The sequence below is a fragment of the Protomyctophum bolini genome, assembly GCF_963924005.1.
Source record: "Protomyctophum bolini genome assembly, chromosome: 2".
NCBI classification, from domain to species: Eukaryota; Metazoa; Chordata; class Actinopteri; order Myctophiformes; family Myctophidae; genus Protomyctophum; species Protomyctophum bolini.
Window position 1 is genome coordinate 35,087,915 of NC_137863.1, and position 12,642 is coordinate 35,100,556.

The 12,642-nt window shown below is 43.0% G+C and overlaps 1 protein-coding gene across 1 annotated transcript in view; it reads left to right on the plus strand.

Annotated features, from left to right (window-relative positions):
- The window catches only part of grm7 (glutamate metabotropic receptor 7), a gene marked incomplete at both ends in the record, with an annotated part of 255,270 nt that overhangs the window by 81,854 nt on the left and 160,774 nt on the right, over positions 1-12,642 (plus strand). The window contains one exon of the mRNA XM_080776272.1: positions 1,142-1,358. Coding sequence (XP_080632398.1) covers positions 1,142-1,358 — 217 coding nt within the window. The remainder of the gene's footprint in view (positions 1-1,141; positions 1,359-12,642) is intronic.

Genomic DNA, 12,642 nt, shown 5'->3' on the forward strand with positions numbered 1-12,642 from the left:
ACAGTGCAGCAGTTATCACCTGCCAGAAGATATTTTATAAATAATTAGGCCCATCATTTCAGGTCCTGCACCAACAATGTAACGTTCATAGTATACTATAGTAGGCTCATATTATAAAAAGAAAATAGCCATTCCCCCAGCTCATACAGTATGTTCAGCTCACATCTGTCTGTCTGTCTTTTTATCTGTCTGTCTTCTTGACAATAGTCGCTGGGGGAGTGTTCACTTTCAGTGCATTCTATTCTCAATGCACACACTGTTTGGCTTGCATGCACGTATACCTACTGTAGGCACGCACGCACCTAGGCGCACACACACACACACACACACACACACACACACACACACACACACACACACACACAGAGTCTTTCTGATGCACCTGCAGTAACCCTCCATCCATCAAGTTTATTTCCCTTTCTTTTTTCTTTTTTACAACTATATTACTGGAAAATGAAAAATCTCAGAAAGGTTGAGGTACTAATTCCAGGACACACTGTAGTCGCCCAGAAGAGAACCAAAACAAAACGGTTGAGTGCTTTTTTCTTACGCCTTACTCCTTGCCAGCATGGAAAATAGTCTCCACACCCAAATCCTGTTACTTTTATTCAGAGCGTAACAATTTGCAGTTCCGGACTCTGTTTTGTTTCCGTTGGGTACAAAATATATACGGAAAAAGCCCTGGCGTGGTTTAACTACCTTCTGCCGCCACCAGGTGGCAGACAAAGAGTTAATTACAAAGTGCTATATGGCAGTTTTCTGAGGCCTCATACACACATGTCAAACGGACATTATGTGTTCCGTCTGTGTTTCATGGCCGCCTCAATGCTTTTCCAATGGAAGTAACGTGGTTTGACCAAACACTTTGTTTGATGGGGGGCAATCAAACACAAGTGTTTGTTCAAACCACGTGACTTCCATTGGAAAAGCATTGAGGCGCGCATGAAACACAGACGGAACACAGAATGTTCGTTTGATATGTGTGTACGAGGCCTGAAATGCATTTTCATGAAACCAAAACGACAGGGTAGAAGTACAAAGATCAGGGCACACATGAATGATATAAAAAAAGCACATTGTTGAATTCAACAACTCCTCACCGCCCTTCTCTCTCTTATCCTCCCCTCTTCCCTTCGTCCAGATCCCCCAGATCAGCTACGCGTCCACCGCCCCGGAGCTGAGCGACGACCGGCGCTACGACTTCTTCTCCCGCGTGGTGCCCCCGGACAGCTTCCAGGCGCAGGCCATGGTGGACATGGTCAAGGCCATGGGGTGGAACTACGTCTCCACCGTGGCCTCGGAGGGCAGCTACGGAGAGAAGGGGGTGGACGCTTTCACGCAGCTCTCCAGAGATGCAGGTGGGTGCTGGTGTAGCGCGTCGGGTTGAAGTGCAGTGTGAGCTGTAGTCAACTGTCACTCAAATCAGCCAGAATGGTCAGAATGGACCCCTCGGGTCCGATCAGTCGATTCTCATGAATGTGTAGTGTTGATGATGATGGAAACGTCTAATGAAAATGGTGATGCCGATGAAGGGAGTGTCGGAGTGATGATGATGATGATCCTGCGCTCTCCAGAGATGTCGGTTCTAGTGGGAATTATAGTGTTTAAAGGCATAGAATGTAATGCCAATAAATCAGTCTTTTAGCCAGTATGGAGTAGTGTAGTGGTTTTGCCCTGTAGCAACACGATGCCCTCTTATTGCTGTTTTCTGGTGTTTTCACTGCTTGTTTTGGTAGTCCTAAAACTACCAAAATAAACAGTGGAAATGCTAAAATACAGCCGGAGGACAATTTCTACGGGTAAACAGTAAACACCACCTGGCTATTCCGGTGGCTGATAACTGCTGGTATAGAGGGAAATGGTTGGTTAAAAGAAATGTTGTTTTGTTATGTAAACACAGGGCAAAATGTAAATACTACTGTATATCTTTAAGATGTATGTCAGCCTGGTTTATTTATTCAATCGATAGTCAGTCAGTCAGTCAGTCAATTGTATTTTCAGACACTCATTGTATTAGAATAATAGTGATGATGTTGAATACATTGGTGTTTGTGCCTGGTGGCCACTGATGTTTGTGTAATGGTGCTGGTGGTGACAGGAGTCGGGGTGGACTAGTACTGGTTGAATGGTGACTTGAGCGTTGCATTGATTGTTGAATCAATCAGCGGTGAGACGATGATGTTGATGATGATATCAGTGGGAATGATGGTGCTATAAAAAATAAGTGGATTCACGGGGGTGTATTTTCTCGGACTGGTCCAGAGAATCAGCTGTGATGAACAAATTGAATAATCATGTAATTCGATTTAATATGATTGATACCGATGTAATCAGATCAGTTTTTCGAGTAAGTATTGCGTATTTGACTGCAGATGAAGAGAGTTCAGCCCCATGTGTGCCCCTAGCCATTACAACATCTTGTCACTTTAGACTATTTCTTATTGAAATGTACAAGCTATACTTTAGCACATTTTTATATCCTTGTCATAATATTATGCTGCAGCAATTCACAAGGATTTAAATAATTCTAATAAATCCAATAGCCAGTTCTTATCTCATGGCTTCATGTGCATGAGTAGCCTGACACTCAGCCTGAATTTTCATTTCGTTTCACTCCATTATTCAGTCTGAACGCCCTCCCTACTACAACCGTTTCTGGGATGGGCGTTGCCAAAGAGGCAGTCTTTGGTGATTGGTTCATACCAACCAATCAGAATAGTAGGAAAGCAGATGGCATTGTGTCAATCATGTGGCTATGGCTAACCTGTTTGCTAACCAAACAAACACAGCCAACGAGCGCTACTAGTATGTAAACAAAAGCGGTAAAATATGTTGGATGATGATGTTTATAAAATCGCTCGTGTCTGTAAAGAAATTATTTATCATACGTCGATTTAATAGCCAAATTGATACGGCCGTGAGTTACCGCAGTGGGGGCAGCCATGTTTGTTTGTGTCTGGACGGCACTGTTGTTTGACGTCATCGAGTTGAAACGACGCTGATTCGTCGGTTGGATTTCCAACCGAGTCTGAGACCTCCTTCGGGAGCGTCACCAGACCCTAAATCGCCTGAACATAATTTTTTAATGTGGCTAGCGATTCAGGGGCTGGAACCAGGCTAGTGCATGAGGGCAATCTCAGAAATTTAACATTATGGCTTAATTTAAAGAGATTATAGCATGCCACAGTCGTGGCCTGCATAATCTAGACACAAACACAGACACAAACACTGTCACAGACATAAACACAAATTGCCAAAGTCTAAGAGTTGAAGAACCATAGTGCTGAGGGAACATATAGACAAGTTCCCCGCCAAGTGACGATGAGAAAGGATCTATCGTGGTCCTATCCTTGCTGTCCTTGCGGTCCTAACTGTTGCTGGGGCTATGTACCACCCACACAGGGGCACACAGAGAAAAACATACCTTTTTTTCCACATGGGAAATTGTCCATTCGCCCGTCTTCTACAAACCTCACGCACTACCATTTTGGGGTAATTGAGGAGCATGATTTGTGCCACAAACCTGTTTTATAATTGATATGTACAGAGAATAGTCACATATGCAGTCTGTCTGTGGTCTTTAGAAATATTTAACTGATGAAAAGTACTAATTGTATCCATTGGAGCACAGCTTTTTTTTCTCATTACGGTTTTGGACATAAAAGTTTTCTGCCCAAAAGCGACAATGTATTCTTCCACACATGGTTCAAGGTTCAAGGTTCCGCAGAAGCTTTCGGGACTGTCCCATTGGGCCACTGCATTGTTATGAGCTACTGTACTTCAAATGAGTTTGTAAAATGCTGAATTGATTCCCGGGGCTGAAAACTGGCTTAATGCGCCCACCCCTGTGCCTACATTTAATACAAGACCACCGAAGTAATAAAACACCATGCAAATACTAATAAACACGTACAGTATAGTAGTTCTGATGAGGGAATGTGTACGTGGAAGTCAGCATGAGAATGATGATGATGATGATGATGATGACAGCAACGTGATAATAGATAATTAGGGATGTCGGCAAGCTTTCACCTTGACTTTGTCTCCAATTGATGAAGACAATGATCTGCGGTTGAGCGTTGTGCTTATTAATGTCTCGCCATGATTGTATGATCACAAGGGTGACTTTATTACGATAAGAACCTCTGGCCATTGTGCAGACTTAATTTTCTCCTAAAACCTCCCTTCCCCTTGACACCTTGTTAGATGACTAATCAGCTGAATGGTGGATCCAATAAGTGCCTTCCGGTGTGTGTGTGTGTGTGTGTGTGTGTGTGTGTGTGTGTGTGTGTGTGTGTGTGTGTGTGTGTGTGTGTGTGTGTGTGTGTGTGTGTGTGTGTGTGTGTGTGTGACTGTGTGTGTGACTGTGTGTGCGTGTGTGTGCGTGTGTGTGACTGTGTGTGCGTGTGCGTGCGAGAGATTCTGGGTTACCTCCCATTTTGTGAGTAATCCACCCTGTATTGATTTTGAGGTGCTTCTTATCAACTGGCAACCAACACAAATGCACACACACGCACACACACACACACACACACACACACACACACACACACACACACACAGACACAGACCAATTAGTCTGGCGGTAGCAGTCTGATTAAAGCAAAAATTGTCTTCGCACAGAATGTGTTGCCCTCTACCCAGACTGTCTGTCTGTCTGTCTGTCTGTCTGTCTGTCTGTCTGTCTGTCTGTCTGTCATCCACACAACCCCCATCCATCCATCCATCCATCCACACATCCATCCATCCATCTATGAAAAAACAGTAAGATGGCAGAAATCACGTCATGGTCTAAGCTCTGTGTGTCAGAGATCTCCTATAACTGTCAGAGAAGTCTATGGAGACTCCTATTTGGGGATCTCTATCGCTGGGGAGTGAACGGAGCTGGTCACGTTTGAGTCTAGGGTCTACCTTTAGATACCTCTATTATACTTCTTATACTTCTAATGGGTGTACGAGTAAGACGCGCGAACGCGGGAAGCGAACGCTCAGCTCCATATATGGGCACAAAAGGGGCCAGGTCCACAACAAACAAATCACTGGCCTCTTTTGTGCCCATATATGGAGCTGGGGTACCTGGCCCCTTTTGTGCCCATATATGGAGCTGAGTGATTGCTGATGCAACACACTCCATATTTGGATAGCGGGACAGACACACGGACAGACAGACAGACAGACAGACAGACACACAGACATGATCTGCTAGACCATACTTTATAGGGTGACGTCATGGCCTGCCGTCACGCTGTCGACCAGTCATTAAATAGATGTATCTCTGTGTATGAGGAATGCACAGTAAAGCAGCAGTAAGGTAACGAGGTTTCATTCCACTTTCAGTGGCACTGGTACGTTGTCATTTATACTGCCCATGTTCTATTCCACTTGTGTTTAACTCCTTGACATCCATGGGAATTAATGCACGTTCTCTCTTGTCCTTGGTGCAACAAAACCTAAACCGGCTCTTTTGATACCAGTAAGACGCGCAAACGCGGGAAGCGAACGCAGCTTAGACCCTGCAGATCATGTCTGTCTGTCTGTCTGTCTGTGTGTCTGTCCCGCTGTTACTGTATATGTGAACCTGGCCCCTTTTGTGCCCATATATGGAGCTGAGTGGACCTGGCCCCTTTTGTGCCCATATATGGAGCTGAGTGATTGCTGACGCAACACACTCCATATTTGGATAGCGGGACAGACACACAGACAGACACACACACAGACAGTCATGATCTGCTAGGTCTCATAGTAAGTGCTCACTGCGTTCGCAATAAGTTTGTAGTATTTATCTTTGTCTTACTAGTTATCTCTCAAAATCTATCATTTGGATGTGAAACATATTACAAACCCTGATATTATTATTATTGTTATTATAAATCATGTGTTTGATCTGAGACCTACCACGAGTAAGACGCGCGAACGCGGGAAGCGAACGCTCAGCTCCATATATGGGCACAAAGGGGCCAGGTCCACAACAAACAAATCACTGGCCCCTTTTGTGCCCATATATGGAGCTGGGGTACCTGGCCCCTTTTGTGCCCATATATGGAGCTGAGTGATTGCTGATGCAACACACTCCATATTTGGATAGCGGGACAGACACACGGACAGACAGACAGACACACAGACATGATCTGCTAGGTCTCATAGTAAGTGCTCACTGCGTTCGCAATAACTCTTTTGGAAGCCTATCGCTAGGCAACCCCCTTGCATAATTGCGAACGCACTGAGCACTTACTATGAGACCTATAGCAGATCATGTCTGTCTGTCTGTCTGTGTGTCTGTGTGTCACGCTTTTGTGCCCATATATGGAGCTGCTTTGGGGACTCCTTATATGGTTATGGCTGAGTCATGGTGACATGACTGTGATGGCGTGGTCCAACTTGTGCCCATATATGGAGCTGCTTTGGGGACTCCTTATATAAATCGCTTCCCGCGTTTGCGCGTCTTACTGGTCTGGCTCTATTTGGACTGTCTTGTGGATACAGAATTATTTTCCACATTGAAAGTTACAGAGAGCAGCGTCTAACCAAGTTCAACGTGACACACACACACACACACACACACACACTAACACACACACTAACACACACACACACACACACACACACACACACACACACACACACACACACACACACACACACACATTATATCTTTCTATATCTTTTTCTGTTTAGGTAGAAACCTGGCCTTTTTGGCTCAGATTCAGCACAACTGCAAAGAGAAAATGGTGCAAGAGACACCATTTGCTCTGAGACTGGGGTTCTCAAACCATTATGCATTGAAAGCACTTGGTATAATGGCCTCAAGTTGAAAAGTGCAGTTGAGTGGAGGTGAGGTGAAGATTGAAAGTAAACAACACATGCACGCACTTACACATGCGCATGTGCGTGCACACACACACACACACACACACACACACACACACACACACACACACACACACACACACACACACACACACACACACACACACACACACACACACAACACACCACACCACACAGATAGATTTCAATAACTGCTTGACCGTATTTGGAACACAGTGATTATGTGCTCGTTAAAATTCAGGCTGCCTGCCAGGCAGCCAGCATTATTCATGCGATTGCAATGTACAGTATACAAGTTTATTGTTCCTAGTCTCCGGTGGTATTTATCAGCTGGAAAGGCTGTAATCAAATCTAGCCAATTATTTTACCAGCCCACTTTTATGCAAAGTAATTTAAACTTTCAAACTCGTTGGTTGGTCCCAAACAAGATATCTTGAACGTTACTTGTTTTGATTACCCTATTTTCCCCCAGCATCTCTCTTAAAGTGTGATTGTCTCCACCAGGCCGAAGGCATGGGGGGAGAGAGTATGTTTTGCACTCCGTCCGTGTGTCTGTCCGTCCGTCCGTCCGTCCGTCCGTCCGTCCTTCTGTCCGTTATCAGCTAATCTCCGGCACCGTTAACCCGGTCGGTGCCAAACTTTGCACACACACTCCCTGGATGCCAACCTCTGTCCCACATTCTCCAGAACGGCCTGTTATAGCGCCACCATGAGGCAGCTTTTCACATTTCTTTACCTAAAACTGCACCGATCTGTGTGAAACGTTGCATGCACACTCCCTAGAGGCCAAGGACAAACCTTTGACCTGCATTTTCCGCATCTGCCTTTTATAGCGCCACCAGGAGGCCGACCTTTGTAAAACACATTTTTTGATATTACTCCTCCAGATTCTGTCCAAAAATCTCACAAATCGTTACACAGTAACTCTATATTCATGTGCTCAAGTCAGATCTGTCCGATATTTCATATTCCATCCTAATTGGCTATAATTGGCTTTCAAATTTTGCAAGATTGCCCCGTTTTGCACAAAAGCCTCAAATCATGAACGCAGCCTGCAATTTACGTGAAATCTTTCACACATTTTCTTACTAGGCTTAGGAATATATCCCACCCTTTTCACATTGGCCTGTTATAGCACCACCAACAGGTTGATTTTTGCAAAACACATTTTTGGAACAAAATGCAAAATGCCTCAAATCATCCAATTGCCATCAAAGGCGTATGAAGAAATGGCACCCTTTTCACATTGGCCTATTATAGCGCCACCAGGAGGCCACAACCTGACCTGGCTTGGTGGAGACCTGTGCCCATAGGGGCACTTTTTCTAGTTTTGTTTGTATTGGTCAATTTAATGCTTCAAAATACAACAACACAGGAACTGGGTTCGATTGAAAAAAATGACACAGTGATGGCTATATGGTAGCAGTCTCAGAGTAGGTGTGCAAAAGTGTGGCCTTTTTTTTCTCTGTCCGAACTGACTCTGTAAGGAATTTAAGGGATATCCTTGGAGGATAGATCCTAATTGTTTTGTCACACCATGGCCTTTCCTGGTTCCACCCGTAAGTCAAAAATGTAACTTCTACAGAAGATATCTCAAAATGTAATGCACAGCTAATGCCATTAACCTTTTTTACCACATCCATGCATGATCGGCTATCTGATCTAACGGGCACAGTGAACACATTTTGGTGAACCCGTGGCCTGCACCCTTTAAGCAAAAATGTCAATTTCAAGCTTTTTAAAGAAGCTACTTTATTTTATTACACTTTAAAGCTACTGTGTTGTGCAATTCTTTGAATATATATATATATATTCTTTCACACGTTTTCAACTCAAATCTTTGCTTCTGGGGGGTCCCTGGAACAACATATTTTGAGATGGGGTTCTGCGGCCAAATATATATCATTCTGGGGGTCCTTGACATGAAATGGTGTGCTCACCACTGATAAAGAAACATAGGTGTTTCAGAAAACTGAAGACATTTGTAGAATCTGTTCTCAGGTCCAAATGGATTAATCAAATCTACGTTTGTCAAGCCCCCAACTCTGGCTCCTTGCTTTGTCCCCTCTCTCCACCTCCTGCACTGTACACACAGCCCTGTGTATGTATTTATGAATTCATTACACTGCATGGAGATATTCGAGTCGACACACCGGTTAATGCAGGATCTAATTTGACTGTCTGATTTTCAGCCAAATCCCGGATGGTATCCATCAGCCGTTTATTAGTCTCTTTTGCTCCCATAAATGCAGATTAGAGACACCACACTATTGTCATTATGGGGCTGGGGATGGCAAGGGAGGGTTGGCTGAGGGGATGGAGATAAAGCAGAGACACCACACTATTGTCATTATGGGGCTGGGGATGGCAAGGGAGGGTTGGCTGAGGGGATGGAGATAAAGCTATAAAAAGTTAAAGCAACATGGTTTCACTTTACTTTATAAAGCTATGGCGTGCTGCCCTGGGAATGATAACCGGTCTAGAAGAATTCAAGGATAGATCAGTCATGGAGAAGTTACTTAAACCCCAGGGTCATTTAAAAAAAATCGCCTGATATATCATACTCAAACTAAATCGGTTATAACTCCATAACTACAAGGCCTAGATGTACAATCTGGTATTCTATGGATAGTTGACACCTTAAAATGTTTATATCAAGTGGAAGTTTAGTGGTGGCCTCCACCAGGACAGAGTGACAGCAGATATAACACAGCAGAAATTATTAAAACTTGTATTTGAATGAGAATAACACAACTTCTGAACTGCCGTTCCTCCAAATGCAATGTATGGATGAAAAATACAATGGCAGCTGATTAAATATGCTGTAGGTCCCCTGTAAAGGAATCAACATTGAAATTGTAGTTTGATTTAGTCTCTATTGATTTAATGGTTATGGTGTATGCTTTAAGACAAGTAATACGCTAAGGCAGTAATGTGTTCTCTGTGAGTCAAAGCAGGCGTTTGTCAGTGTATCGTTATTACTCTTCTATTCCCTTAAACTTAGTTCAAACTGCAGAAGATTCAACCATTTTATGCCCACTTGGTATTACGACACCACCTACAACCTCATGTCGTGCGACTGAGCATAAACTATCAAAAGTGCTCCCCGAAGCACAGGTCTCCCAACAGGCCAGGTCAGGTTATTGTGGCCTCCTCCTGGCGCAGGACGAAAGTGTGTGAAAAATGTCCCGCAAATTGCACGCTGCGTTCATGATTTAAGGCTTTTTGTTCAAAACAGCCAATCCCGCAAACTTTGGAAGCCAATGTTGGCATCCAGGGAGTGTGTGTGTGTGCAAAGTTTGGCATCCGGGCCAACGTGCCTGAGATTAGCTGTACACGGACGGACGTACACACACACACACACACACACAAACACACACACACACACACACACACACACACACACACACACACACACGAGCAGATGGATGGATGGATGGATGGAGTGCAAAACATACTCTCCACCATGCCTTCGGCCTGGTGAAGACAATAAAGCATTAGAACACTTGACAAGGAAAAACTGCAGCAGTCTGAATGACCCTGAACGAACCCTCCTCTTTGTAGTTGCATTAATGTTCCTCTATTGTTCTTTATCTGTGTTTCACAATCTAAGCTCACACAGTCACTCTCTCTTTCTCTCTGTTACCGATTATTTTACTGCCTAAACTAATTGAAGATTTGGTGCAGAGCAATTTGAAAAGAGACATTTTAAGAAGTAGTTAATGACATCCCGTGGGCTGCAATGCTGAGGCTGCCCAGCATTAATATTTCAAGGCGGTATCTTCATGTGATGAGTAATTACTCATTAGAATGTGAGGAGGACTCTGTTGTGGTCTACATCTCTTTATGGGCAAAAGCTGACCATTTCAGCAATAGCATAACTCAGATACCACATTTTTCAACCACAAGGTTTTCCAGAGTAGAATTACTGTAGGAACATAAAGGATTTTAGTCAAAGAAACTTAATAAAATACATTTATATTCTCTAAAATGTTTTAAAAGTAAAGGAATCACTTCACTGGTATATTGCTGTGTTTTTTTTTCAATGCAATCATTACCGGTAAATGATAAATGATAAATGGTAAATACACTTGTTTAAGTGGTTTTCACAATTTTTTGGTGAAATCTTTTAATTAGATCCCAGAAATGGTAATGATAGTTGTCCATCATTTTCATTGTAATGTACTTTGGGATGTACTGGTAACCAAGTTTGTGAATAATTAATTGCACAAAAAGTTTTATATTAAAACTTCTAGAACTGTTTCCAGATTCCACATTTTGTGTACCTCACTGACCAAGAAGTTGGCATTTAGAGTTCTACACATAGCCTGCCAGAAAGTACATTAGGTACACATTAAAGTCACCTGATCTGAGGGTTTGGATCATAGAAAGGCACCTGTCACATACTGTAAGCACACTCACACTGGTGAAATGACCTTTTGGGACGCAAGCCTGTAACCTTTGCTTATGTAACAGTCTCATTAATCACCAAATCACATCGCTGCCCGCTCACTTTGATGACATGTTTGACTGATGGCTGCCTACAGACCAGTCATCCTATTCAGAGGTCATTTAAGAGACATGTGGCATACGGTACATAGCGAATGACTCAGAGGATGACTCACCAGCACAGTCATAACTCTGAGGCTCTTTTTGCTCTCTGTGAACTCTTTGGTGCCTCATTAGCTGTGGAGAATTGGAACATCACAGGTTTACTAGGCTGTTAAATTGCATTGGTTCGGTTCGTTTCACGTTGACAATATCAAGCAGGCCTTTTGGAAATATTTGTATTGTCATACCAGAATATATCTAATATCCAGCAGGCAAGATGGAGCATTGTTGGCACAGGGGGAAAGGAATGGGGGGACCCGTATTTAGAAAGAACATAAATTAGCAGGCTAACACATAGAGCAATTCCAATATGAGGACAGTATGTGAATTTGCTGTATATCTGCTTGTAGCAGCCAGGTTTCCAAAAGCTATTTCAGTATTTTGATTGTTGCTGACTGATCCTAGGCACTTTTGCATTAGCCTGACACTCCTCGTTTCAGAGGGTGATCAACATTTTAGATTAGTTCTTGGCTGCAGGCATGCAGATAGCAAGATCAAACAGAGCTGCCCACAACTGTAGGCCTAGATGATGCAGAACTGGGAAGAGGACAGTACAGTACCTAACACTATGCAATTATCATGATGTGCCCATTTACTAGCTTTATTTGTTCAGTTGCCTCAAAAGTAATTTTGTTTTATTGGGCCAATAATTAAAGGTATGTCACTTAATGTTAGCTAATGAGGCCAATTAGGCATTGTTAAGTAGATAACCTTGAATTTAATAAAGAGGTGCATAGCATAGCAATTCCCCTTAAATGCATTATGAGGAGTAGGCACCCCTGCCTACAAAGATACCTATTATTTACTGCCTATATTTAAAAGGAACAAATATATCTACAGTACTAAAAAGACCACTCCATGTTCAGTATAGTGAGGTACTATAATAACTCTAGTTAAGTGTTTCACTACTTGACTTCTTGTACATGGCACAACGTGGAGATTTATCAATGTGTTGCACTCTGGATTCACCTCAAGAAATCATTTCAACTACAGTGCCAACAGTGGGTTAATGTCCTCTTCAGGAAAAAAGATAGTCATTTCAAAAATGGGGGGAAAAGATCTAATCTTTCTTTAAAGCAATTGAGATTGGGGAGACTATAATGACAGTGGGAGTTATTTGGTTTTTATTGAAAATGACACAGTGAATGAAAGTGTAGACTGTCAATGTCAAATACTCATCAGTGGTGACCCTTATTAACTGGT